A 24,896-nucleotide genomic window follows, 5' to 3' on the forward strand; every position below is an offset into this window, starting at 1 on the left:
TATTGCATTTCTTTAATTTCATCAAAGCAATGAAACATCATTCATTACTATTGTAATGAAGTTAAACTTGAGGCGGCATCGTACAACAGAGTAGTCACGTGGTGCGTCATTCTCTAGGATGCGCTGCGGGGAAAAAAACATTTAATTGTGAAGGCTCATAATGTATTTGTAGCCAACTTAGTAATTTTGATAGTAGGCTAATATAGCTAATATAGATACATACAGCATGTGTTGCCTTCATTATAAGGCTTATGTAAGGCTTTTAATTTTTTGCGGCTCCAGACATATTTGTTTTTTGTTTTTTTGGTCCAATATGGCTCTTTCAACATTTTGGGTTGCCGACCCCTGGCCTAACACGATCAAAGTAGCCTAATGCTGCCTTCAGGTATCCCACGTCACTCTACGTTTCATAAAATAAGGGCATGACTACAGAAATGGTCAGGGGGGGAATACAAATTATTAACTAGTTTTAGTAGCCTAGTTCATGCTTTTAGCCCCAACGGTATGTCCTATCAGATCAAATAGGCCTAGTTGTAGTCTGTCCCAGGTTCAATTATGCACTCGACAAGTAGTTTTGATTTTTCCTACACTCTGTGAACCTTCCATCAGCTCTACACTGTGATTCAAGATTCAATATGGCTTATATTTCGAAACACTCGTTGGCCATTCTATTCTTAAGTCTTCAAATGCAACATAAAAAAAGAAACAAACATATATTAAAGAGGAACACACAACTAGCCTATGTGAAGAGAGGAATTTGAGACCTTAAAGAAAAACACAAACAAATAGCCTATGACAAAGACTTAGACCTAGGCGAGTGCAATCAAATTTAAAATGCAAAGATCAAGTAGGCCTATAATAGCCTATAAAGTTATTGAAAAATAATTTAACAGAAATAGAATACTGTGAAATGGACATTTGTACGCATATCGTTGTACCTCTGGATGGCGCTAATGGGTCACTTTTACGCCAGGTACTGCCAGCTGGATGAATGTGTGTGAACAAACTCCCTGCCTGCACTCCGTTAATAACTGGATGGAGTTTTTACTCGGAGGAGCTTGTTTCAGCTGTTTCGGTGGAGTAGGACTTGCAGGAGAAGAACGGAAGCATTGCTAACCCATGCGAAAGAGGATGTAACTTACAGCAAAGCAGAATGTCAAGAGGAACAAAAAAGACTTATTGTTGTTGTTGTTATTCGCGTCCGTGCGCGAGACTCGGCGGACTGAACTAACTAGCAGCTAAACCGGCTAAAGCTAGCTCCACGACGGGTACTTGTATTTAACTCATAACTAGCACTGGTTTTTGAACAGTTTACAGCTAAAATTACAATAGGATACCCACCAGCTACACAACATAAGTGACTCAAGTTGATAGGTTTAAAGGCTAACCTCTGCCTTGGCTAATCTTTAGGTAGCAAGAGGTTAGCAGTTAGCTACTAGTAAAGCCACCAGCAACATCCTTGGTTTGTCATGTTGCGAGCTGTGCTTTTAATACGAAACACTAAACTGTTTAATACAGGCCTATCAACAGTTTATACCCGATTGATTTTATTTTATTTGAAACTTTGAGATATTTTTTGGATTGGCACAGCCGATAATCTACTTTAACTTCACTGGGTAGGCTATGTCTAGCGAGAGCTACCTTATAATGCTAGATGAGTCAACACTGCTTTTCATTGTCTCTTTCATTCTTGATAAAGACAGACTTTTCTGAAGTGTATTCCCTTCTTTTTTCCAACAGTTGTAGGCATCCTTGCTAGTCTATTTGGTGAGTGGATCTCGGTCAGTTACTCGCCATGGCAGCTGTGGTGAGCTACTCTCCACCATGGTGGGTGAACATCATACACAGACTTCCCCATTTCAACCTTCAGTTCGAGGAAACAAGCAGTGATTTCCGACCAGAGGACTGGACATATCAACAGGTAATTATGCCCCCCTTTATCTCGTGTCAAATGACCTTAGACGTTGTGATTCCCAGGTATCCTAGAGCAATGTTTACAATGAATCATGTTAGCTTCAGTTAAGTATACACCTTTAGGAGCTGGGTTATTGGGAGTGACAGACTTTTTTTCAGTGACAGGTGACGTCTTTGCACCTGTTATGTCTCCTCATCCTTTGATCCATGCCACCATCTGTGTGTAGCCGTTATATCAAGGTCTTGACCTTTTCCAGACAGCTGACATTGTTTAGTGTGAGCCACTTAGGTTGGACTGGACGGATGTGTTCACGTGTTTAAGGTTAAAGAGAATTTCTTGCTTTAAGTCATGCATTATTTTGTTTTCTTATTGCAGTGGTTGTAGTTTTGGCGGATGTGCAGCACTTTATCTGATCTAATGCCATCAGTTTCGGTTCTCGGTTGCACCTTGGGCCTCTCACAGCAGTGATTGACACAAACACCCATTACAGTAAAACCACAAGTTCCAGGGAAATAGCTCTGAGTCTGCAAAGGACCACATCCTCTTCCCAGAATTCAGATTAATGCCTTCAGGCCGGCGCTTTGCAGCACCAAGCAGGAAAACGAAGCGCTATTCTCAGTCTTTTATTCCGTCTGCTGTCAGGCTGTTAAACCTGGACAGCAGTGTCTGGACATGATTCTTGTTGCTGTACCACTTGGGTATCAGTGTCGTTGTTAGGTACCTTACTTATTTATTTATTTATTCACTTGGATCTGATGTTTTTTATTCTTTTAACTGTGCAGGCCTACTCATGCCCAGCCATTGTGTCTCTCTGACATATCCTGTGTCCTGTTTATTGTTTTTTATTCGCTGTATATTGTCTGTTATGTGTTGCTTAGTGTGTGTAGGACTGCTGAACTGAATTGCCCTCTGGGATAAATAAAGTTGTTTGATTGATTGATTACATCCTGTTTTTGAAAATCAGATAAACCTTATCAATTTGGTCAGATGGCACAGCATTCATCCTTGACCCTTGGAGATTAAACACGTATATTTTGATGATTAATCAAGTATTGGACTTTGTGTTGTTCCATTTTGAAGATATGTCTCTACCAAATCTAATGTTGTCCAGTGGTTTTTAAAAGGCTCTCAGACTGGCTAGTGATGGAATATGTAGCATTGTGGCTTCAGAGATAACCGAGGGCAGATATAACCACAAGAGGTGGATAGTACATTAGTACAAGATAACATTGCCCCTTTCACTGACTGCAAAGTGCGATTCAGAAAATCCTGAAGTGAATCATGTAAAAGGGGGACGATTTGTTCCAGACATTTAGCGCGTGATAAAGCTTGTGCAATCAGTCATGTTTTGAAAATGAAAGTGATCTAATGTAAAACTAAACGCATCCTTGTTTGGCTTCGACCATCTTGTGTGTTTGTCAGATATTTGATGCCAGCTTTCCACGGTTGATCCATCATTTAGTGCAAAGGATGTGCTTTAGTTCAAAAGAATGCATTTTCAGGAATATTATCGTTTGTCTCAGGTGGCGCTGAAGTCCATTTACTGAAAAGGGTCATCATTGTACCACCTCAGTTGTCACGGTTCATTGCTCTGTGGTGTGATTGGGAGCCTTTTATTAGTAGGGTACAGGAAGTGCTCATTGGCTTGATAATGGTATAACTGTTACAGCTGTATGTGTTTGGCACCCAGTGTGTACAGCTGGAAATTCAACATAAAAACAAAACCCCTATTAAAAATCATAAGAATATTGACTGGAAATGGAATGTTGAGAATAATGCACATTGTATTCAAATGCACAGGTGCTTCATCTGTTTGAGCACATTATTTCCCTTTCCTCCACACATTTATCAGGATGAGAGCAACACAAAAGCAGTTATCACTAGTAGGATCATTTACCAAACCATAATTATTAACCCACTGTGATGACAGGCTGCTAATTATTGTCACAGCAATGCTCTCACTCGGGCTTCGGGGGGGAAGTCTTGACTTGTCCAGATGGCTGAGCTGTCAGCGCTGCTCCTTATAGCGCTACGTCACGATGATGCAACCTCGAGGTGCCTTCACTGTACTAGCCTCTCTTACCTCCTGCACAGATGGTATGGAAGCGGTGCCCTGGAAGTAGCATGCACTAGTAGGATTAAGGGTTTCTACTCCTTGAATGCTGCACTGTGAGCTCCTGTATGTATAAGTCATCCAGTGGTATTTCTGTCTACTGAATATCCAGTTCTGTCCTTTTTTGTTTGTATCACATCCATCACTAAACAGGATTAAGAAAACAATAAAGCCGCCAAAATGCGGTGTCGTCAAAAGACTGTTCTTTCAGCCTGCAATCGTTCCAAGATTTTGAGTTGACTCATTCACTGCGGTAGACGGGGTCAGCAACCACCGACCGCATCAGGGCGTGACTGTCACTGTGATGCATCGTTGAGAGATCATTCTGAACCAATAAATCAACCGTGTGTTATTATTACAATACAAAAGTGGCAGAATGGAAATCTGCCCTAGCTGTGAATCCTCAGGAGTATACAATCTGTTTGACCTACATAGGAAATTCTGCTTTTGGTTGAGAGGTTTGACTGTGTGATAGTTTATTTGTCTGCCAACTTTGAAATTCTGCCTTTGTGTAACGTTTGATCATATAAATATCAAGTTTTGTCTAGTTGACCTTTTTCGGGAAGCATTTTCCAATTTTTCTTTTACTTGCTTTTTTCATACTGTGTGAATCACTCAAAATAGGCTTTGTTTTGTTATTGTTGTTTTCCAGTCCACATTTACAGCCGTTCTTATTTTACTTAAATGAAGACACTGTTCTGTTCTGTGTTCAGTTATATAGTTCAGTGCTCTTTTTGAAGAATGCTGTGTTGAGTCTCTCTGTGGGACGTTATATAGAGGCCCATTATCCCCACTGTTATTGATGTCAAAGTAGTATTGTATCAGCAAATGAAAGTTCCCATAACCCTGTTCTCCTTTTCCATCAGTCTATTCTGTTAATAGGAGGTTTGGCGCTGGTGTGTCTGGCCCTGGACCTCCTCTTCCTGCTCATCTACTCCATTTGTCTGTGCTGCCGACGCAAGAAATCTGAGGATCATCAGCCCAGCACCGACTGCTGCTGCACGGCCTGGTGTGTCATCATCGCAACACTTGTCTGCAGGTCAGTCAAAACACACCATCAGAGTGTCCAGGGGGTCACTCCATGTTTTGTTTTTTTTGTTAAAGAGAGACTATGAGGAGGAACTTTTAAATGTTTCCTGTGATGATCGTAAATGACCTGCAACAGCAAACGAGATCAGCAGCGAAAATAAGTCTTTTTTATATAGTTATTATTAATCAATGGCTTCATTGCAATGCAGCCCGTGGTTTCTCTCTTTCACTTGCTTCCTAAACCAACACAATTATTTGGTGTCGTCTAAAACACTACCGCTTTTGTCTTAGGCCGCTAGAATCAACACAAACTGAAGGTTCCTCGTGGTAACTTTGATAAAGTCACCATATCCTTTTCATTTAACACAGGATCGTGATTCCATTTGAGACCATTCCAAGACCATTGTAGAATATCATCAGACACATAAGTGCAGCTTTCAGAGAGTGCATTTGTACTCTTCCTGATGTTCTGAGTGTTTGACCACCTGCATGCATCCACAGTGTCCCGCTTGCTGCAGTCTTTCCTGCTGCATATGTCCATATGTCTTGTAAAATCACAACTGGTCTCTGATGACTTGCCAGAGAATCACCAGAGCAGAAGGCAACTATAACCCAGATGTATCGTCCTTAGGGGATGCATACGGTATGCAATTTCTGCAAACGGCAGTTGTATTCTTGATTCTGGCTAATTTGCATTCACAAACCCACACGGTAAATATGTAAAATATCTTAGCCAGGTATGTAAATGATGTGGTCAGCACATGCACATTATGAAAAGCTACAGATTCAAAGAGAGCTAGGAATTGGTCTGAAACTGCCTGCTTCTCTGTAACCATCACCAAACCATCTAAAGTCACTGACTCTTTACATCTGCATCCGTTACAATGATTTCCAATCACCCAAATATTGCAATATGGGTTGCCAAGAAAAAATAATCTGCTTGTATTTTTGGCCATTCACCATACACACACAATGATCCCATGTAAAATTAAAGTCACATTTCAATAGAATACACTTTTAAGCAGAAACCAAAGCACTGTATTACTTTAAACTGAGCATACAAAGTCAGACTGATGTCTTTGTTATTTTTTTTAAAGAGAAAGGGACGGCTGCAATTTCCGGCTGAAAATGTAAACGCAACCCTGCTGTGACTTTCTAGTAGTGCTGAGGGAAACTGTATTTGCATGTGTGCAAACGATGACCAAAGGAGCAATTTAAGCATTGGATTCAATGTTATGTTTTTTTATTTTTATTATTTGAAGTGGTGTGAGAACTGTACCATCTGGAGCTGCTTCTCTATCCTTGAACACTAGATGTGTTTCCTGTTTTCCTCCGTCTGTTGATGGCCCACTGGAGAGCCATCACGGTTGAATCAGAGTAGCACAAAGAGCTGGGGGACCCGATGACTACAAGTACTGCATTGCAATCGAACCCACGCACAAATGTGTTCTAGTTAAATCAGACAAAAAACTGAGTCAGAGAGATAGTTTCTGACTTTTGAGTCCCCGCTTGGCTTTATTGCAAAAGGCACTCACTGTTAACAATATTGGAATTATGTAAACGTTATGCCTTGACAGTGATTTTTTTCTCCAATATTGAAAGAGCAGTTCAGCGGTTGGGTTTGTTTCTGCTGTGACGCTGCTCCCGTCCACCTTTTTTCACACTGCAGAGTGTGAGAGGAAGAGATTAGTGGCTCTCCAGGAAGATGGAAAACTCATTGATTCACTGAGTGCTGTCGGTCTGACTTTCAGTTATCATCATCCTATTTAATAAAACCCACTCTGGCATAGGATGGGGGCTAGAAAAAAAAAGACCAACAGCTGCAACACAGGAAGAGATATGGCTTCTTGCTTTAAATTGCTTTTCAGGACATAGAAAGGGAGTTGGTTCTTTTACGAAGCAATATCACCGTGAAAAGGTTCTAGTCGCTACTGTGTGACAGAGCATTGCAAATTGCACACGCCTACATTGATTTAATATTTTAAAATACTGTAAAAAATATATGTATATTTTTGTGAATGTATCTATAGAAAGTGCTTCCCCATGCAGTTGCCACAACTGTTTTTCCGCAACCTTGAGGCCTGTCTGTGCGAATGAGAGCTGATCTCCTGCCTCAGTACGGCCTTTGTCAGCCATGGTGTGGTGTAAGGGTTTGGGGGCATAGCTGGTCCATTCCTCTGTGTTTCCATGGTTCTGTATGGGGCCTTTTTTCTGCCCAAGCTGAAAGGAGCCCGTTGACTGGGGGTCTGGACCGACAGGGTTAATGTAGAGTTCACGCGCCTCTCCCTCTCTCGCTCTCTCTCTTCTCTGCCTCCTCTCTGTGTCTTTTTAAGCTAATCCCTCCTCCTCACCGCCACCCTGTCTCTCCCCTCCCCTCCCCTCCCCTCCCCTTCCCTTTTGTCTACCCGCCACAGCGCTGGCATTGCTGTCGGTTTCTATGGCAACGGCGAGACTTGCGATGGAGTGAATCGGCTGACGTATTCCCTGCGCCATGCTAACCGCACTATCACCGGGGTGCAGAGGCTGGTAAGACTTGAGAACACCCAATTATACCAGCATGTTTAATAATTCATCGCCCCCTTCTGCTTTGAACATCCTTGGTTTTCCCCCCTACCACTATGGCTGTAGTAATCAACCCCCTTATTTTTCTCCATTCTCTCAACATTGAACATGACCTTGTGTGTCCTTGTGCCGGTTGTAGGTGTATGAAGGTACGTCCTCATTGAACCAGACGGTAGAGGACAATCTGCAACAGCTTGAGAGCCAGTATGCGCAGCACGCAGACTACCTGTCCATCATCCAAAAGCTGCAGGGACAGCTGGATGAGCTGGTGCGCCAGATGGTGGAGATTCCCTTCTGGGGCAACACCAACATCTCCCTGGAGGAGCTGGCCGTCAACATTGAGCTGTTTGACTGGTACAGGTAAGATTGGAATAGTGCAGTCTAAAACAATCCTTCAAACAAAAGGGTGCCATACAAAATAATGCAAACAGAAATGAATCGCATGCACAGCTGCTGTCTGGTGCTGCAGGCTAAGGAGTGGCAGTAGCAGTAGCAGCAGCGTTCATACACATCTCAGACAACAACAGACCATGATCCATGTGCTCCAGCTTTCATTGATCCTTAATGCAGACACACTACTTCAGTAATACACTGCCTTGCGAAGACTTTATATGATATGAATTAATATATTGTTGAAAAGTCAATAGAGGTCACTCTGTCGAGGATATTTCTGCATTAAAAAACGGTGAGTGAATCTGAAGTAGGAAGCAGCTATAAGCACAGACATCAAGGAATGAGTCATACTTGTTCAGAATATCATTAGGCAGCTGATTTACAGAGAATCTCAAATCCGGTTTAAGATTCATGGTTTAGTGGTAAATATTGAAGAGTATTGGTAATGCCTCTTGGCTGTAATGACTTTGATTTCAAGTTCTAAATATGTCAAGTGCCACGGACTAACATGAATTCAAAACAGGAATAAAATGTAATACACATTGTGAATGCAAACTGGGGGATTACAAGCTCACTTCACTCCTGAATCTTAAAGTAAGGCAAGGCAAGGCAAGTTTATTTATATAGCACAATTCAGACACAAGGCCACTCAAAGTGCTTTACAGGGGCAAGATTGGAATACATAAAACACATTATTAAACATTTAAAAGTGAATAAAAGAAGCAAATAAAATAAAAATTGCAGGTTAAAATGGAAACAAAAAAGTCTTCAGACTCGATTTATAAGAACTGAGAGTTGCAGCAGACCTCAAGTTTTCTGGGAGTTTGTTCCAGATTTTTGGTGCATAATAACTAAAAGCTGCTTCTCCTTGTTTAGTCCTAACTCTAGGGACTGTAAGTAGACCTGTCCCAGACGACCTAAGGGCTCTGGACGGTTCATAACACATCAGCATATCAGTAATGTAGTTTGGCACTAAACAATTTAGTGCTTTATAAACCAACATCAGTATTTTGAAATCAATTCTTTGAGTGACTGGAAGCCAGTGTAAAGACCTCAGAACTGGGGTAATGTGATCCACTTTTTTGGTCCTAGTGAGGACTCGAGCAGCAGCGTTCTGAATTCGCTGAAGCTGTCTGATAGATTTTTTTGGAAGGCCAAAAAAAAAGTAGCTAAAATACATGTCTCATGTTATAGCAATGTATCAAATGACAATGTGAAAGGGCTCTCTCGTATGCAGCTTCCCTCAGCTTTACATAGATTTATCACAAGGTATGTTGTTATAAATTTAAAAACATTTTGCTCACATAGTCCTTTTTTGGTCATAACAAGCTGCTTCTTTCTGTGTAAAAGCTCTTAAAAACCACTGCACGCTGCTTGCTTGGCACCAAATGATTAGCGATGAGCTGGTGGACTGAGTGAAATGTAGCTGTTGGAGAGCCAGATATATCCTTTATTTGGTAGAGACCAAAAACCGAGCTTAAACAGAGTGGATATTGTAAGTAAATTTAAATAATAATCAGAAATTAAGCTCGAATGAGCTAAATGTTTGAATTGTGGGGCTTACTCTAATGGTGGAGCTCTTTTTTGTCATCGAGAGTTGGTATGCTATGCTGTGCTGCTCTTGGCCATTAGTTGTGAATGACATTTGTGTCCACAGGTGGCTGGGCTACATAAGCCTGCTACTGTTCGATGTCCTCATCTGCCTTCTGGTGCTGTTTGGCCTCATTCGCAACTCCAAGGGAACGCTGATAGGGTGAGTCTCTCATCACGACATCAGCCACTATAGCGCTTATGAGAAAATGGCTCTGCCTGCCCTGGGAAATGACTTTAGCTGTCGTAACTGAATGAGTGGCAATTATTGTACACAAAGCCTTCAACTGATCAGGGACACATTGTCATAACAGTATTGTCTGGATGAAATATTGCCATATAAAATATCTGCCCAGTCACAATAAATATAGCATAAGTGTCTCACACTGACATCAGTATTTGAGTGATTACTAATGAGACTTAATGACACTCACTTATTTCCACTTATATTCAAATAACTGTTTGCTTTTATACCATGCAGCAAAAAATAAGGGCTATCTGCATGTTATAGGCACTAAAATAAAGGAAATGCAAGAAAAAAAGTCTGACAAAGGAAATTATATTAACATTAATCCTTTATATCACTGACCACTGTTCAGTTTTTGGCAGGTAAGGGGGGGGAAAGGCATTATTAATGCCACATGTACTGTACAGTGTTATCACACAATCATGTGTGCATACAATAGTTAGTTATATATACAGTAATAGGTGTCATAGTCATGTTTTGGCTTCTTTTTCCTTTCTAACAGCTTTCTCAGTCTCTAGCAGATCATTATTTAGCTGTAGTTACTTTAACCTAAAATGTTTCTTATAAAATAAATCTGGTCCAATTCAATACATGGAAAGGTTTGACACATACTAAAGGACCATCTTATTTAGTTGAAATGTATCCCCCTACACTGTATGGATTGTTGTGGTTCATATACTACTATTGCTGTTGTACTGCGGGTTAAAGGTTAAACTTGTCACCTCCTCTTTGTCCCCCCAGGGTGTGCTTGTTAGGTGTAGTGGCTCTGGTTATCAGCTGGGTCTCCCTGGGGCTGGAGTTGGCCGTCTCTTCAGTAAGTGTCTTCATCGGAGCGTGAAACTGTTGTGCAGGCAGAGCTGAACACTTCATTACTATAAAACATGATTTGTGTCTGCACAACCAATGACTTTGGCCTTGACGGAGCATTTTTAAATTCAGTAGCTGAAGAGTCAGAGTGTTGACAAAATGTGGCATGGAGTGACCTGGAGAAAAACCTGTATAATATAACTAAAAGCGATACTGCGACTTGCAATTAATGTAAAAAAATCTTCTACTTTAATTCATAAATTGTGTTACATTTTGTGATAGTTAACACACTTTGGTAAGCTGCATACTGGACCACCATACTGTAAATGAATAGTAGTAAGACCTGTGAGCCCAAGCTAGATAGGACTAGCATTGCAGCTATAATATACTGCTTTGGTCTTCTTTCAACAAGAAGACCAAAGCATTTGGCTGATTTATGAAGGATAAAAGCTACTTGAAGTTCTTGAAGTTGGTTGATGTCTTTGTTGTTAGTATGCAGTAAAAAAAAAACGTCTCTACAAGTGTTTCATCCTGATTTCTAAGTCTTCATTTTCTTTTTCATTCCAGACCTCCAGTGACTTCTGTGTTGCTCCTGAGACATATGTCATTAAAGTGGCGAAGCAGTATGGAGTCATCAATCAAGGTATGAATCACATGCACCAAGTATCCTTCATATTGTAGTGACAGCGCCATGTTGTAATGAGCTGGCTTTGTTTTCAACTCTTTTAAAATGGTGAATATTAGTCATCAAATTGTAGAGGACATGTCGGCCTAGTCTTCTCTCGCTTCCTGTTCTCAATGCTCTGATTATTGTGCAGCAGTGAGGCGACATTGTTCCATAGAGCGGGGCTTGGTCTAGCCCACGGCCCATAAAAAGCCTCTACAAATGACTGCCACATCTGCGGCAGGGTCAACGGGGCAATGGGCTTCCTTTTTATAGCAGTTTACAAGCCTCTCTAACACGTCTTGTTGTAGTAATTGCCCAATCTGTCCTATGATGGGATGCCTGGAAAGGGAAGATTATTGTGTGTGTGCGTTTGTGTGGGGGACAGAGTGTATGAAGCAGATAAGAAGAGGATCTGAAACACAATGTGTTTCCTGAATCCCTCTTCATTCCTTGAAGAAAAGAGAGAAAATAGTTCTTAGAAACACACACACAGAGGACTCTTATGTTGTCTCTACTTGATGTACTTATTTTCCAACATCAGCTTGTATACTGTATTTGTCTTTTTGTGCTCTTTCTAAAATATGCTGATTTCTGAATACACAGACCAAGCTTTTGGTTAGTCAAGGCGTAGCTCAGCTGTAAATACTGGAATTCCAACTGAACCATGAGCACTCTATGCACTAAACTGTATTATACAGCATGAAGCTGTGTTTGCCTTAGGGCTGATTTATGCTTTACGGGGGTTAGGGTAAGTTCAGTTCTATTTTTTCCCCCTGTAATACCTTATTTATTCAACAATGGAAAGAAAGAATATCTTTTTGTGTTTGTATATTTCTATAAAGATAACTGTGAATTCATATAAAACATAGCAAATTATGAACAAAGTTCTTATTTGGCTTACATTAAGGTTGCTTTTCTTTACTTATATTGGCCAAGGAAAGGGCAGACTTTTACTCTGTTGTTATATTGTATTTTCCTTGTACCATTTGCCTTCCTGAAATTGCGCCAGACAAATCTCTAGATAGGACAAAGTATGTTATTATTACTGTTAGAATTAGTGCTTTCCTCCTCTAGATAGCTGTTCAATTGTGTTGAACAAGAATCGTTTATTATCAAAAATAAATAATACGAAGATGTTTCCAGAAACTCGCATTTGTTTGATCATAATAAGCTATGGACGAGTCCTCTTTCGACCGACTGTATATTGGCAGCTATATTTCAATCTGTTTTTAGGCACAGTTAACACAGGAAGTGAACCCAGCCCAATGATGGGGTGTATGACTGAAGCTAGCTTGATATGTACTTCTCCATACCGGAAATCCTCCGCTCATCAGTTTGCTCAACTGCGTGTGGGAACCAAGCTCCTGACACAGCAGTGAGCGTGGACGTCACTTCCACCATGTGTTAGGTCGGCGGTGGTGTTCTCACAGCTTGTATTTGTGGACACGGCTGTGACTTTTTAAGTCACTCAGGATTTTCTCATTGACTCCTACTCACTGCTGGGATTTGGAAGAAGTATTTGGAGTGGGTTGTGATAGCATGTGGGAAGTCCAAAACCATAATTACAGTCTGATTTGTGTCATGTATACTGTGAATAGAATACAGCTTTGGTCACTAGAGGTGATAGAAGTGCTCATAGTTCTGTTTTGCAGGAGGCTCTTTGCAGTGAGGAGTGTTATACCTACGCCTCTTGCTGGCTATGTCTTTCATTGTTGCACAAGTGTCGAGGGAAAAAACACATTCATTAATTTTTCAGTATGTGTGAACTCAAGAGCTCAGGATAATTTCAGTGGGTTGGTGCAGTTACAGTCAGGCTTTAAACAGTAGGTAACATGACAAGACAGAACCATATAAACAGTATCATTAATTACAAGATCTCTGCATCGGTCTGTTACTTGGCATACACAGTATGTATTATGAAATAAGAAATATAAAATGCAACACACATAACTACATTTTCTTTAGTGATGTAGGAATGAGTAGTTATCAGTAAATATAATGGAATATGCGCAATGATTTCAAATGAAGCTTTTGATTGCTAAATGTGTTATTAAACACCACACAAACTTTTAATTCTATTTCTTGTGTTGTTTTGCCCCACATTGATGTGTTCCAGCCTCTCAAAGGTTCTACTCAATGTTAGTTCTGCTTGTCTCTCTCATACATATGACATAACAACTTCTTTGGTCATTTTTTACTATTGGTCGGACCATGTAGTTCAAGATAATTGTTCCATGTGAATGTATGTGGCTCTGCTAACCATATACTGCTCTGTTTCCTTCTGTCCTCTTATCCACAGACATCCTGCAGTACTACCTTGGTTGCAGTGTGGAACAAACCAACCCCTACCAGCAGGTGTGTTTCATATATTACTGGATTAGTTCTATCAAATGATTTACCCTTCAGATCAAAACTCATGCCGTCAGATGTGATGTTGATTATTAGTCGAGATGTTTTCTCTGTATGATGTATGACCTTTGTAATTAGTAAGAATTCAAGTGGGCACAATGAGTCACTCCCATTGCCTCAAAGAAAGACTTTTTCTTCATGCAACAGTACAATACTTCCCATTCTGCCAGCAGGAAGACTGATGCAAGGCAGCTCTTCCTGTGTGCTGATAGCATGCGCTCGCATCAGAGTGTGTGTTTTAGAAGCTAGAGAAGGAGAATGTCACTTTAGCCATGAACCTATAGTCAAAGGCTTTAATGGACTACCTGCTTTGTATGTTGCGAACCACATGAATAAATCAAAACCTTTGAGTGCTGCGTCTATTTTCGGTATGACTATAAAGAAAATAAAAGCTATGTAATCTTTTAGCTGTCATCATGCTTCCACTTGAGGTCCACTTTACTACCCAGGGGGTGGGCAACTGAAAGCACTCGATTGATTGGATTGATTTAGGGAATGGATTTACTTTTGAGTTGTGCTGGGCCGCTACAGTATTCATACTTCTATTTCAGAAGCTTTCTGGGAGCCACAAAGCATTAGTGGAGATGCAGGATGACGTGTCTGAACTGCTGCGCTCTGCCACCAGAGAGTATAAACAAACTAAGGTATGTTTCCAGCCCCATCAATACACTCTTAACTAAAAATACCATAAACATCCCACACCCCCACCCCTAGACACAAGCTGTCCTGTGGTGTTGTACCATTTGTGATGACATAATATCCCAGTGGATGGGCCCAAACGAAGTGAAGTGCACCTGCCCACATAAAGATCTGCTGACGGCCCACCTGGGACCTGCATTATGTCCATTTAGCCGCATTAGGCTTTCACTGGCCCTTGTCAATACAACGCTGTGTGGTATTGTCCAGCGCTGGTCCTTGCACTGTGTTGACAGAGGCACAAATGAGAGCTGACATTGAGAATAGAGTGAGGCATATTTCACTTCACATACGCACACAGAGAAATGTGCTGAGGTGGTGGAAATGTTTATATCAGGCAATCGGACGCCTTTTCTGCCGTAGCTGTAATGAGAACCAGAGGAAGAAGGGGAACAGTTCATTAAAATGTATCATTCATTAAAATCTGCTTTTTCAGCTGAAGCTGCTGTGTGCTGTTGTATATTTATGAAGGAGACATCCCTGATAAATGTGCCTAGAATGGATAACCATGAATTTAATTTTAGTTTACTTTTGCTTTCTACATTTTTTGCAAATGTTGACATTTTCTTATTCTTGACTGTTTAAGGACCAGGAACAGGAAACAACTACTTAGTTGCATTTTTGTAGACAAAGATAATCATAATAATGATTGTGTTTTTTAAGTGTCTTTGTGGCTAGTCATGACTTTCAAGTGAACCAAGGTGCCAAAGTTGGTTTTAAACTTTAAGCCTGTTGCAAGTTTTAATTTTTTTTTTTACCTCATCCATTTCCAGGAAAGTTTGGAAGAGATCCAGGGAATACTGAACACCACAGAGATCAGTCTACATCAGCTCACTGCCCTGGTGGACTGCCGCAGCCTGCACATGGTGAGCAAAGCAGGAGAAGACTTAAAAAACTGAGACATTCTCACTGTGAACAAGTCCCTGCGGATTGAGTGGTTATGACATCTTTGTAGTGCAGCTTAGTTGTACAAAGCAACCTCTCTTTTATGCTTGCGCAGTTGGCTACACCTGTCACCATAAATAACATTTGCCTTCCTGTATGCGAGGTCTTGTCCAAATGATGCTGGCTGTGTACCATTTATGTAGCTTGCTGAATGACAAGTAGTTGGCTATTGCAAAGCTATTGGAGGAGAGTCCCTCAGTGGCTTCCAAACACTAAGTGCACATGTGCAAGTGTAGCACTTTCTTTTTGCTGTTTCTGCACTGCCTGCTCCCTAAACATTCACCCTGTCACTCACCACCGCTATGCGGTGAGTGCATACAGAACAGAGATTCTCAATCATGATATCGTAGATCATAATGCCTCTTTTCAAGTCTGAGTCAAAAGGCACTGCCTTCCTTTTAGTTTGCCAACCGTGAGCTCATTAGTTTGACCTAGTTTAAATGAGAAATCACAGTGGAATGCGTTTTAAAGACCCTCTTAGAATGCACATGCCAAAAGTTGTAAACAGACACTCTATAGCTCTTTTCTACCACTGCATTTGTATTTGTCTCTTTCCTTCTACGGGTTCCCAAATAGCTTTAAATGGACAAAGACTCAAATTATTAAAGGTGGTGTCTCCCCTTCTTGCAGGACTATGTCCAGGCCATGACGGGACTGTGTTACGACGGACTGGAAGGCCTCATCTACCTCGTGCTCTTCTCCTTCATCACTGCTCTCATGTTCAGCTCCATCGTTTGCAGTGTGCCTCACACCTGGCAGAGCAAGAGGTAAGACATCCGCTGGCCAACCTATCCACGCTTCAACTCACAGCCCACATCGCAACCACTGCAGAAGCTTTTAAGCTGAGTTTGTATGCGGGACGGTGTACAACCAGTGAGAAATAATTTAAGAGGATAAGCCTATCAATTAATAATGGTTTCATAGCATATCTTTGTAACCCTCTGCAGCACTTGTTCAGACACAGCATTGGAATCAAGTGGACAAAAGTCATTTAGGAAACATCCACGCACACTGGGAAACAGGGATTTCTTTTTGTGTAAAACTTGCCATTTGTTTGATGTTTAAAGAGCGGCTGCTTACCAATGCGATGCGTACAGAAGGCTCCAGCTGCTTCCTCCAGCAGATTGCTTCCTGTTATCCCCACCTAATTGTGCCGAGATGGCCTAAATTTATCCTTACCACAGGCTCTAATGTCTCTTTCTACAGCTGACGGATGACATCATTCTGATTTCTTGATCCTATCGACAGCAGATACGCTCTGCAGGGAGAGTGGTTTTCCCAGTCACAGCCTTCAGCCTCGTCTGCACCACATAATTAACTGATCCCCCCCTAACCATGGGGGGGGGGGCATGTTTATCAGTTTGATCTCAGCTGGCGCTTCCTGTTATACAGCTAAGGCTTACACGCCACCAGTCTGTTTATCTTGGTGGTCCCCTGCTAAGCTCGTACTGTTTTACTGTTAAAACAATGCTGGCGTACTAATTTCTACAATATCATATAATTCCATCTGGGATTTTATGTAGAGTTCTGATTTAATTAAAGATGTTAGCATCGCTTTTTGTTTTTGTTGATAATATGCTCTCAAAGAAATGTATTGTTAGCTGCACTGAATGAAATTCTATGATCTCATGGGTTAAATATGCAGGAAAAGGTGTGTGGGATGAACACTAGAGGGAGACAGGCTCCATGCTCTCTTTCGTTGTTGCGCTCTGTTCACAGACCATGTTCAGTGCATTATTGTTATCTCACATACACTATTGAACTAATGGAAACTCATTCTCTCTGCCGAAGTGGGCTTAGTGTCTTTATTTGACATCGGGAACGAATGCATTTATTGTCCCGAGGCAAAATTAGGGCTTTCTGAATTTTCCTGCAAAAACTGAACCAATTACACCAGGCTATTTGTACTGTCTTTGTTCAGTCCCATTAAGGTCAGTGGAAAAACTGCTTTGTCTTTGCTTCACACAGCATTGAACTCTCTCACTGATTTCTCGCCCTAAGGCTGTGATGAAAGTGAATTCAAATGTGACTGAGAATAAACACAAAAAAACGAGACCACGTGGCACCTCTATGCTCCTTTGTCATCAGTTAGATGATAGCACATGGGGTCCCTCTGGTGGCGGCTTTAAACAGGGTTACCATTAAAGCATTGAATTTGATATTCTCAAAATAAGGCCTTTTAAAGTATTGAATTTCCTCCTAAATCTTTTGATGAGCCTTTATTATTCTATTTACAGGAGCGATGAGGACAGTGAGGATGAGTCTGTGATCCATGGTGGAAGGCAGAACCATGACAACCTGTACCGCGTCCACATGCCCAGCCTGTACAGCTGTGGCAGCAGCTACGGCAGTGAGACCTCCATCCCCGCCGCAGCCCACACCGTCAGCAACGCACCTGTCACCGAGTACATGTGAGTCATCGCCGCTCAAACAGTACTGCGAATGGGAAGTGAAAGGCAGAAGTAGGAGGTCATTTATTTTCACAGCTCCAGCCTGTGTGTTGTGCACTGTGGGGCTGATATTAGATACCTCATGTACTAAGGAACCGGGTTTTATGTCCCCCGAGATCAGCTAAGCTTCTCCTATAGAAAAGTCATGTAGTGGCCAGCAATGCAGCTGTTGCTCTCCAGCTGTGATGTCCGTGAAACCCAAAGCTCTCCGCCTCACCAGTGAAGTTCAGTGTTGGGGGAAACTGCGGGGGAGGGGATCCACATGTTTCAGGTTATGTATGCTACCATAAGGCCTTGTTGTGCTGAAAACTGACATGTAGATTTTCATGTAATGTGTTTAAAGCAGCGTTTAGGGGTTTATTTATGTACTTGTTAGCTTGTTGTGTGTGATCTTGCTATGTGTTTTACTCAACAGGGCTCAGAACGCCAACTTTCAGAACTCTCGCTGTGAAAACACGCCTCTGATTGGACGAGAGTCTCCTCCCCCCACGGTAAGTGTTGATTTACTGTCGCAACATGACAACTGCAGGAGAACCTCTGACTCATTTGTGAGAGACTGACAGTTGGCCCTTAAGACCAAAATTTTCAAAGAACTATCGAAACGGAAGAACTAATGGCCATTTCTATCTGCTTTACAACATAACTGCTATGAAACTATCAGCTAATAGTTTTGACCCACTCCAGCACTCACTTTGTTTCTCATGGCCACTCTCGCTCGACCGCAACTTCCTCTCTCTCTCTGTCCAGCTCTTGAGTCGTTCACTCAAACTCTCTCTTCCTCTTGTCATTTTAGAAATGATTGAAAGGCCAACAACAAATTCAAACAGCGTGCGAGCCACGAATTTCGATAAGGGGGCATTTGGACATTTATTGATTTGACCATTGTCGATATACATTTTGCCTGATGAGGACTGAAACCTTGTCCTGTCCCTACGACTGTACGGCGTGCCAGAACGTTCTTGTAAATTGCGACCTGAAACAAGTAGACATGGTTTGCAGAGAGTAAAAACAAGGTTTTGACCAGGATTCTGAACCAACCTCAATCATATCCTCCTGTCATCTCCCTGCCAACCCCTCTGGCTTGAACCTCTACCAGAGACCAAACCCCCCCCCCCCTGGTGTCTGTGTGTCTGCCCTGGACCTCGACGCTGCTCTGCATATCTTCAATATACTCTCTACTTGTCGCTTTTTTTTGTTGTTGTTTTTCTACGAATCCATACAGTTGTATTTGACTGCCGCGGACAGTAACAGCGGTCAGAGCTGGCAGTTAAAGCCTTCGGAGAGTTCAAGATCCTTTTGGTAACCTCGTCTGCTATGCTAACAGGTACAGAAACATGCCCGCCCCTTCTCCACCTGCTGGCCTGTTCCTCCTCTGTACCACCTCCCCAAATCTCCCAGCTCTACTCGCCCCCCCCCCCTTCCCACCCCCCCTGTATATATGTAGGTCCCACTGGGTTCAATGGATTCCCCCACTCCCCCTCTGATCCTGACTCTTGCTAAATGTCTCACCCAATGTGTGTTTTCTGTGGCCCTGGGCTGCATGTTACCCCCCCCCCCCCCACCACAACCTGTGCACTACAGATACACTGGGAGGAACGTGTGATTCTGTAACTCTGCCCTGGGTCTTGGTAATTGTTGTGTAGGCAGTTTAATAAAGCAAGGGTGTGTATACTACAACATTCAGTGGTACAATAATTAGTTTTCCTATGTTTGTAGATGCAATGTATTCTCTGTGTTTCCTTTTCTCAAAATTAATACTTAAACCAATTTTTACAAATATTCTATAGTATTCAAAAATAGCAGTCTTCAATGTCCAAGGTAAGCCGTGTTGTATCCTTCAGCTTTCAACAGGCCTATATGAACATATACCATCTTCCTGAAAAAAAACCTTTTGAAAGCCAACCAGATCGATTCAGTGTTTCCTTATGAGTTTGAAATGCAGCCTTATTGTGTGCTTGTATCGCCTGTATGACAAAATGCATGGGTGCATCCTAAATGTATATGAATGACTCTGCCCTGCTGATGTGCGATGATAACGAGGTTTAGCGACAAAAAAAAAAGTGAAAGATTTGCAAAGATTTTCATTTCTACAGTTCCTCGAACTAGTGTTGTTTTTGTCAACAAAATGTATGACTAAATATCGTCGTCAACTAACCTTTTTCACGTGACAGTGACGAGACTAGACGAAAATAGTCACAGATAATATTGACTAAGAGAAGAGAAAAATGCTCAAGACATTTAGTCGACAGAAACTTGACTAGACTTAAAGAGTTTAAACGTGACTAAGACTAATAAAAACTAAAATTAAAGTTTGACAAAAAGACTAGACTAAAACTAAAATTAAAACAGGCCGCCAAAAACAACACTAGTCTTCCGTGTCTGGAATTGCATGTATTCTTGAGTCTATAAGGTAAAAATAATATAATAAGATAAGATAACCTTGTTTGACTTGTGAAATGGGGGACTTATGGCGCTTTTCCACCGCATGGTATCAGCTCGACTCGACTCGACTCAACTCGCATTTTTGGCGTTTCCACCGCAATTTCATGGTACCTGGTACCTGCTGGCGGCTGCTTTTTTAGTATCGCCTTGCTCTAGGGTCCAAGCGAGCTGAGTCGAGCTAAAAGGTGACGTCGGCAGACGGCCGGCCGCTGATTGGCCAGAGACTACCGTCTGCCGGCTTCATTCTGTTGATTATTCTCCCCTTGATTCTCAACAACTCTCCGGGACTTTTATGTGTATTTTGTCTCGCCGCGTGCAGCCTTCTTTGGCTCGCTTTCATTTGATTTGCATCACAGACCCGATTTTTTTCTCTCCATATATTCGCTAAGCTCACCCAGTTGTGTTGGCTGTTGGGGAAGTTACTTTGAACATACGAGAGGAGACATAGCAGCTAGGCTATAGCCTATAGCAGCAAGCTGGGACAGACATGATAGCGAGCGATTACATTACAAGCCTCGGACTGCACTGATTACCTCAATAAAATATTCAGGCTGAGACACGGCTTGCATTTGAAAACACGTATCCTGAAACAAGCACTTAACAGTCAACTTTATCATGCCCGTGTTTACGTGCATAGGGATGTACGTGACGCATCCCTACAGCTGTGTGGCAGTCACACATCAGGACACAAACCCTCCCTTTTAACGGCCCGTAGCAATATTCTTCTACTTCTTTTAGCAAACAGATACAAGGGGAGTATTTTCTTAAACATTTCTCATCCGTGTTTTTGGCGGTTGGTTCAGTTAATAGTGCAACAACTGCTCGTAATTTCTGCTTTGCTACTTGACTCCGGAGTTGGCTTTCAGCCCCTTACGACAACCCCGCCCACGTTCAGGAGGTACTATTTTCGGTGGAAAACGACCCGTGCTGCTACCAAACCAAGTTAAACTGAGTCGAGTTGAGTCGAGTCGAGCTACATTTGCGGTGGAAAAGCGCCATTAAAGAACATTTTGGTTTTGGCTGTACTATACTAGGTACTTGTACTATATTAACTGGGTTAAATATAATTGCATTACTAAAAAGACTAAAATACAAATGTCATTGACTAAGACTAGACTTAAATGTCATCAGTTTTTGTTGACTAAGACTAGACCAAAATAGTCCCAGATAATTCTGACTAAGAGAAGACTAAAAAGCTCAAGACTTTTAGTCAACTGAAACTTGACTAGACTAAAAAGAGTTTAAACGTGACTAAGACTAATAAAAACTAAAATGACAGTTTGACACAAAGACTGGACTAAAACTAAACTTAAAACAGGCCGCCAAAAACAACACTACCTCGAACTCTGTTGTCCTTTTCCTCTGTAGCCGTTTCTGTGATGTTGTTTCTGTATTTGAATCTTTGACAATCCCTTTAGATTCAGGCACTCTGGAGTAACTAGTTATGAAGGTAATTTGTAAAGAGTTTTGTATAATCTGATTCTGCTTTTGATGTTTTATTCACCAGGAGTTTTGTTCTTACACATCTTGAGCCTTTGAATGTCTTTGCTGTTCCATCTGATACATTTTACAGGCTACGAACCTGTGGCTTTTAATTTAAAGGTGCAGTGTATAAAGGGAATTGGGTGTTTTTTTAGAACCGACTTGGTAGAAATGCAATATAATATTCATATGTTTGTTTTATTTACTGTATAATCGCTTGAAAATAAACGTTAAAAAAAAATATATATATATATACCTTTAGAAAGAGCCTTTTCGATCTCCATAGGAGCTGGGCGCGCCGCCATGTTTCTACAGCAAAGATCAGACAAACTTCAACTTAAAGACGTTTTTATATATAGTGGGTGTCCACCTGCCGAAGACGCACCTGTTGGAAGATGAAGTAGAAGTACCATATAATAAATAACTAAATACATCTTGACCTCATCACTTTATATTGTAAAAAAAACTTGAGGCAGGTGCGGATGATGCCATCTAAAGTAACTAGCTGCTCGTCTTCGAAGGCACAGGTGGCTTCTGTAAATTCTCTGACTTTCAATTTAATTCATAAAATAATCTCAGAATCATACATGGAATTTATTGGAAAATAAATGAGAAATTGCACTTTATGAACTACTTGGAATTAATTATTTCTACCAGAGTGAAATGATGATTGACGTTTTTCTTCTGTGTGTCATTTTCCACAGTACACCCACAGCATGCGGGCCAAGTACCTGGCCAACAGCCGGCCAGACCCCAACAGCCGAGCAGATCCAAATAGCAGACCGGATCCCAACAACAGACCAGACCCAAACAACAGACCAGACCTAAACAGCCCTCCAGCAGCAGCAGCAGCAGCTCACTAGAACACAACACTCCACAACACTGGACTTATCACTCATCCAGTCAGTCAGTCACTCATTACTTCTCATAGATGGTTTCCCCTTTCATCCTTCTCTGTTGATTTTAAAATGGAAAACCAAATTTGCTTGTGTTGTTTCACTGTAGCGATCTCATCTAAATAGTCAGGACATTCCTTTTTTTCTTCTCAAGTTTCCATAAACCTTGGCTGAATTTTATTATTTACAAGAATCATATTTGGTGCTGGGAATTCATCTGCAACTCTGATATGAGGGACTGGACTGACTTTTACACTCCTACTTGATTTTTTTATTTTTATTTTAGTTTACTTAGTTTTTTTTCTCCACCTGAATGCACCACGACATGTTCACTGTCACGTCTAACATGGCATTGCAGTGTTGAGGACTCTGGAAGTGCTCATAGACTAACACTGATGACAACTTGTTGTTTTGTTAAGTACTGTACTGTACTGTACTCTCTCATCGCTATGGGAGAGAGACAGAGAAATGCCTTACGCATACAAATGAGTACCTGAGAAGTGTCCACATTATTTCTCACAAACTGCGAGGGAACAGATTCAATTCAGAGGGCAGCGTCTCAGTTCCTTTTAGGTTAAAGTTTTTCTCGTGGGACATGAATTGCAAGTTGGCTATTTTTACTTTGTTTGAGTCAACCAGTCAGATGTTTGTTCTTCCTCAGTTATTATCTTCTTACTGTATATATTACACATGCACATTGCCGTGTTTTTGCAGTTGGCGTTGAACCTGATGTCTGGGACCAGTTTTCCTGCAGTATATTGCACGTCTTACAGGTCTTAAAACTGAAAACCTTATCTCCTCTTGGGACACTTTTTTATTTCCTGTGGCGTTTTTTATTTTTATTTTGTATAAATCAATGAGCCACTATTCCACAGCAGTGACTGTAACTTGTGAAGCTGTGAATTTGATTCAGGCCAATGCTCTCAGAGGATGTGATGAGGACAAAGATGAGCTGCATGATGGAAATGTAAGCTTTGTGACAAGGGGACGACCAAGGAAAAAAAAGAACTGAATTGTGAGGGACGTTTTATACCACTGGAAGCAATTATTTTAAAAATGTTTTAAGACGACGGTGAATCCGAGATGACTCCTGCGTGATGTCTACTGCAAATTACTCTAGACTTTTAATGATGATTTGCCTCTTCACCAGACTGCTTGTTATTCTCAACATGTTCCTGCTAAGTTGTAGAGCCTGATCTCCCTGAACAGAACTGGCAATTGTTCACACACATACTCACATACACACACACACACACACCCTTTTCTCAATGGTCCTATCTACTAAATGCAGCAGTTTAGAGTTAGACATTTCCAACGAGAATGAATGCATCATCATGTGAAAATATGCATATCGCAGTTTCTAAGAGAATTGAAAAAAGGGACTCGTTATGCATTGGCAATGCAGTGTTTCACAAATGTGTTTTAGCATTTCTATACCACCGATAGATCAGAGTGAGTGAGTGAGTGGGTGCTGTGAAGGGATTGTGATGACTCTGCTCTCTATAGATCTGCAAATTGTCAAAAGGAAATGTGATTTCCTGTTGAAGCGTGACCATCCAGCAAGTGAGATGTTTTGTACCCCTGCTGCGTCAACCTGCTTCTCATAGATGAGCATTTTGATCGGTACGAGAGGTGATTTTATTGAAAAAAAATTAGACTGTGCCAACACGTTAAGCACAAAAACTCTTTTACGATCTTTTCAATGTCTTTACTTTAGGCCAGTTTGTAAAGTTGACAGCTCCTGGTTGCCTGTGCAGTCAACAGAAAATGAGCCTGATGTTTTCAAATCAATTTCAGCTCTGTAAAACATTCTTACACTCATCCAGTCTGTCTGTTTCTGGTTAGTAGTCATATTCTCTTTGTTGTTTATGTTGTACAGATTATGAACATTTTTCAAAATGAAGAAAAAAAAGAGGTGTCTGGACTTGACATTTCAATTTGAATTTCTTAAAACCTTAATTTCACTTTTTTTCTTTTTTCTATTTGATTTGCTTGTATGTTTTTCTCTTATTTCCATTTTAGAATCTATAGCAAGCACAATGTGCTGCTTCATTAATGTGAATATGGTAAATAGATTTTAATTTTTCATTGAGTTTTTGAGTTGGGTTCTTTTTTTCTGGAAAAAAGCACTGTAGATGTAATCACTTTTTTATTTTATACATTGTTTTTTGCAATCTCTAAAATGTGTTCTTGTACAACCTGTGGTTATATTGAGCTTGAATGCTGTTTTAAAATTAAACGATCTTTAACTGT

At 41.1% G+C, this 24,896-nt stretch overlaps 1 protein-coding gene across 1 annotated transcript; it reads left to right on the forward strand.

Annotated features, from left to right (window-relative positions):
* The first annotated feature begins 1,042 nt into the window (after positions 1–1,042).
* Positions 1,043–24,896, forward strand: ttyh3a (tweety family member 3a). The gene is made up of 15 exons (XM_080043796.1): positions 1,043–1,268; positions 1,741–1,921; positions 4,895–5,067; positions 7,472–7,583; positions 7,759–7,979; positions 9,670–9,765; positions 10,591–10,663; positions 11,224–11,299; positions 13,623–13,678; positions 14,284–14,376; positions 15,202–15,294; positions 16,004–16,140; positions 17,611–17,784; positions 18,239–18,314; positions 22,452–24,896. Exons 2-15 carry the CDS (start codon positions 1,796–1,798, stop codon positions 22,608–22,610), a joined length of 1,665 nt encoding a protein of 554 aa, XP_079899922.1. The 5' UTR covers positions 1,043–1,268; positions 1,741–1,795; the 3' UTR covers positions 22,611–24,896.

The sequence above is a fragment of the Ammodytes marinus genome (assembly GCF_949987685.1).
Source record: "Ammodytes marinus genome assembly, chromosome: 16".
In the NCBI taxonomy this organism is placed as follows: domain Eukaryota; kingdom Metazoa; phylum Chordata; class Actinopteri; order Uranoscopiformes; family Ammodytidae; genus Ammodytes; species Ammodytes marinus.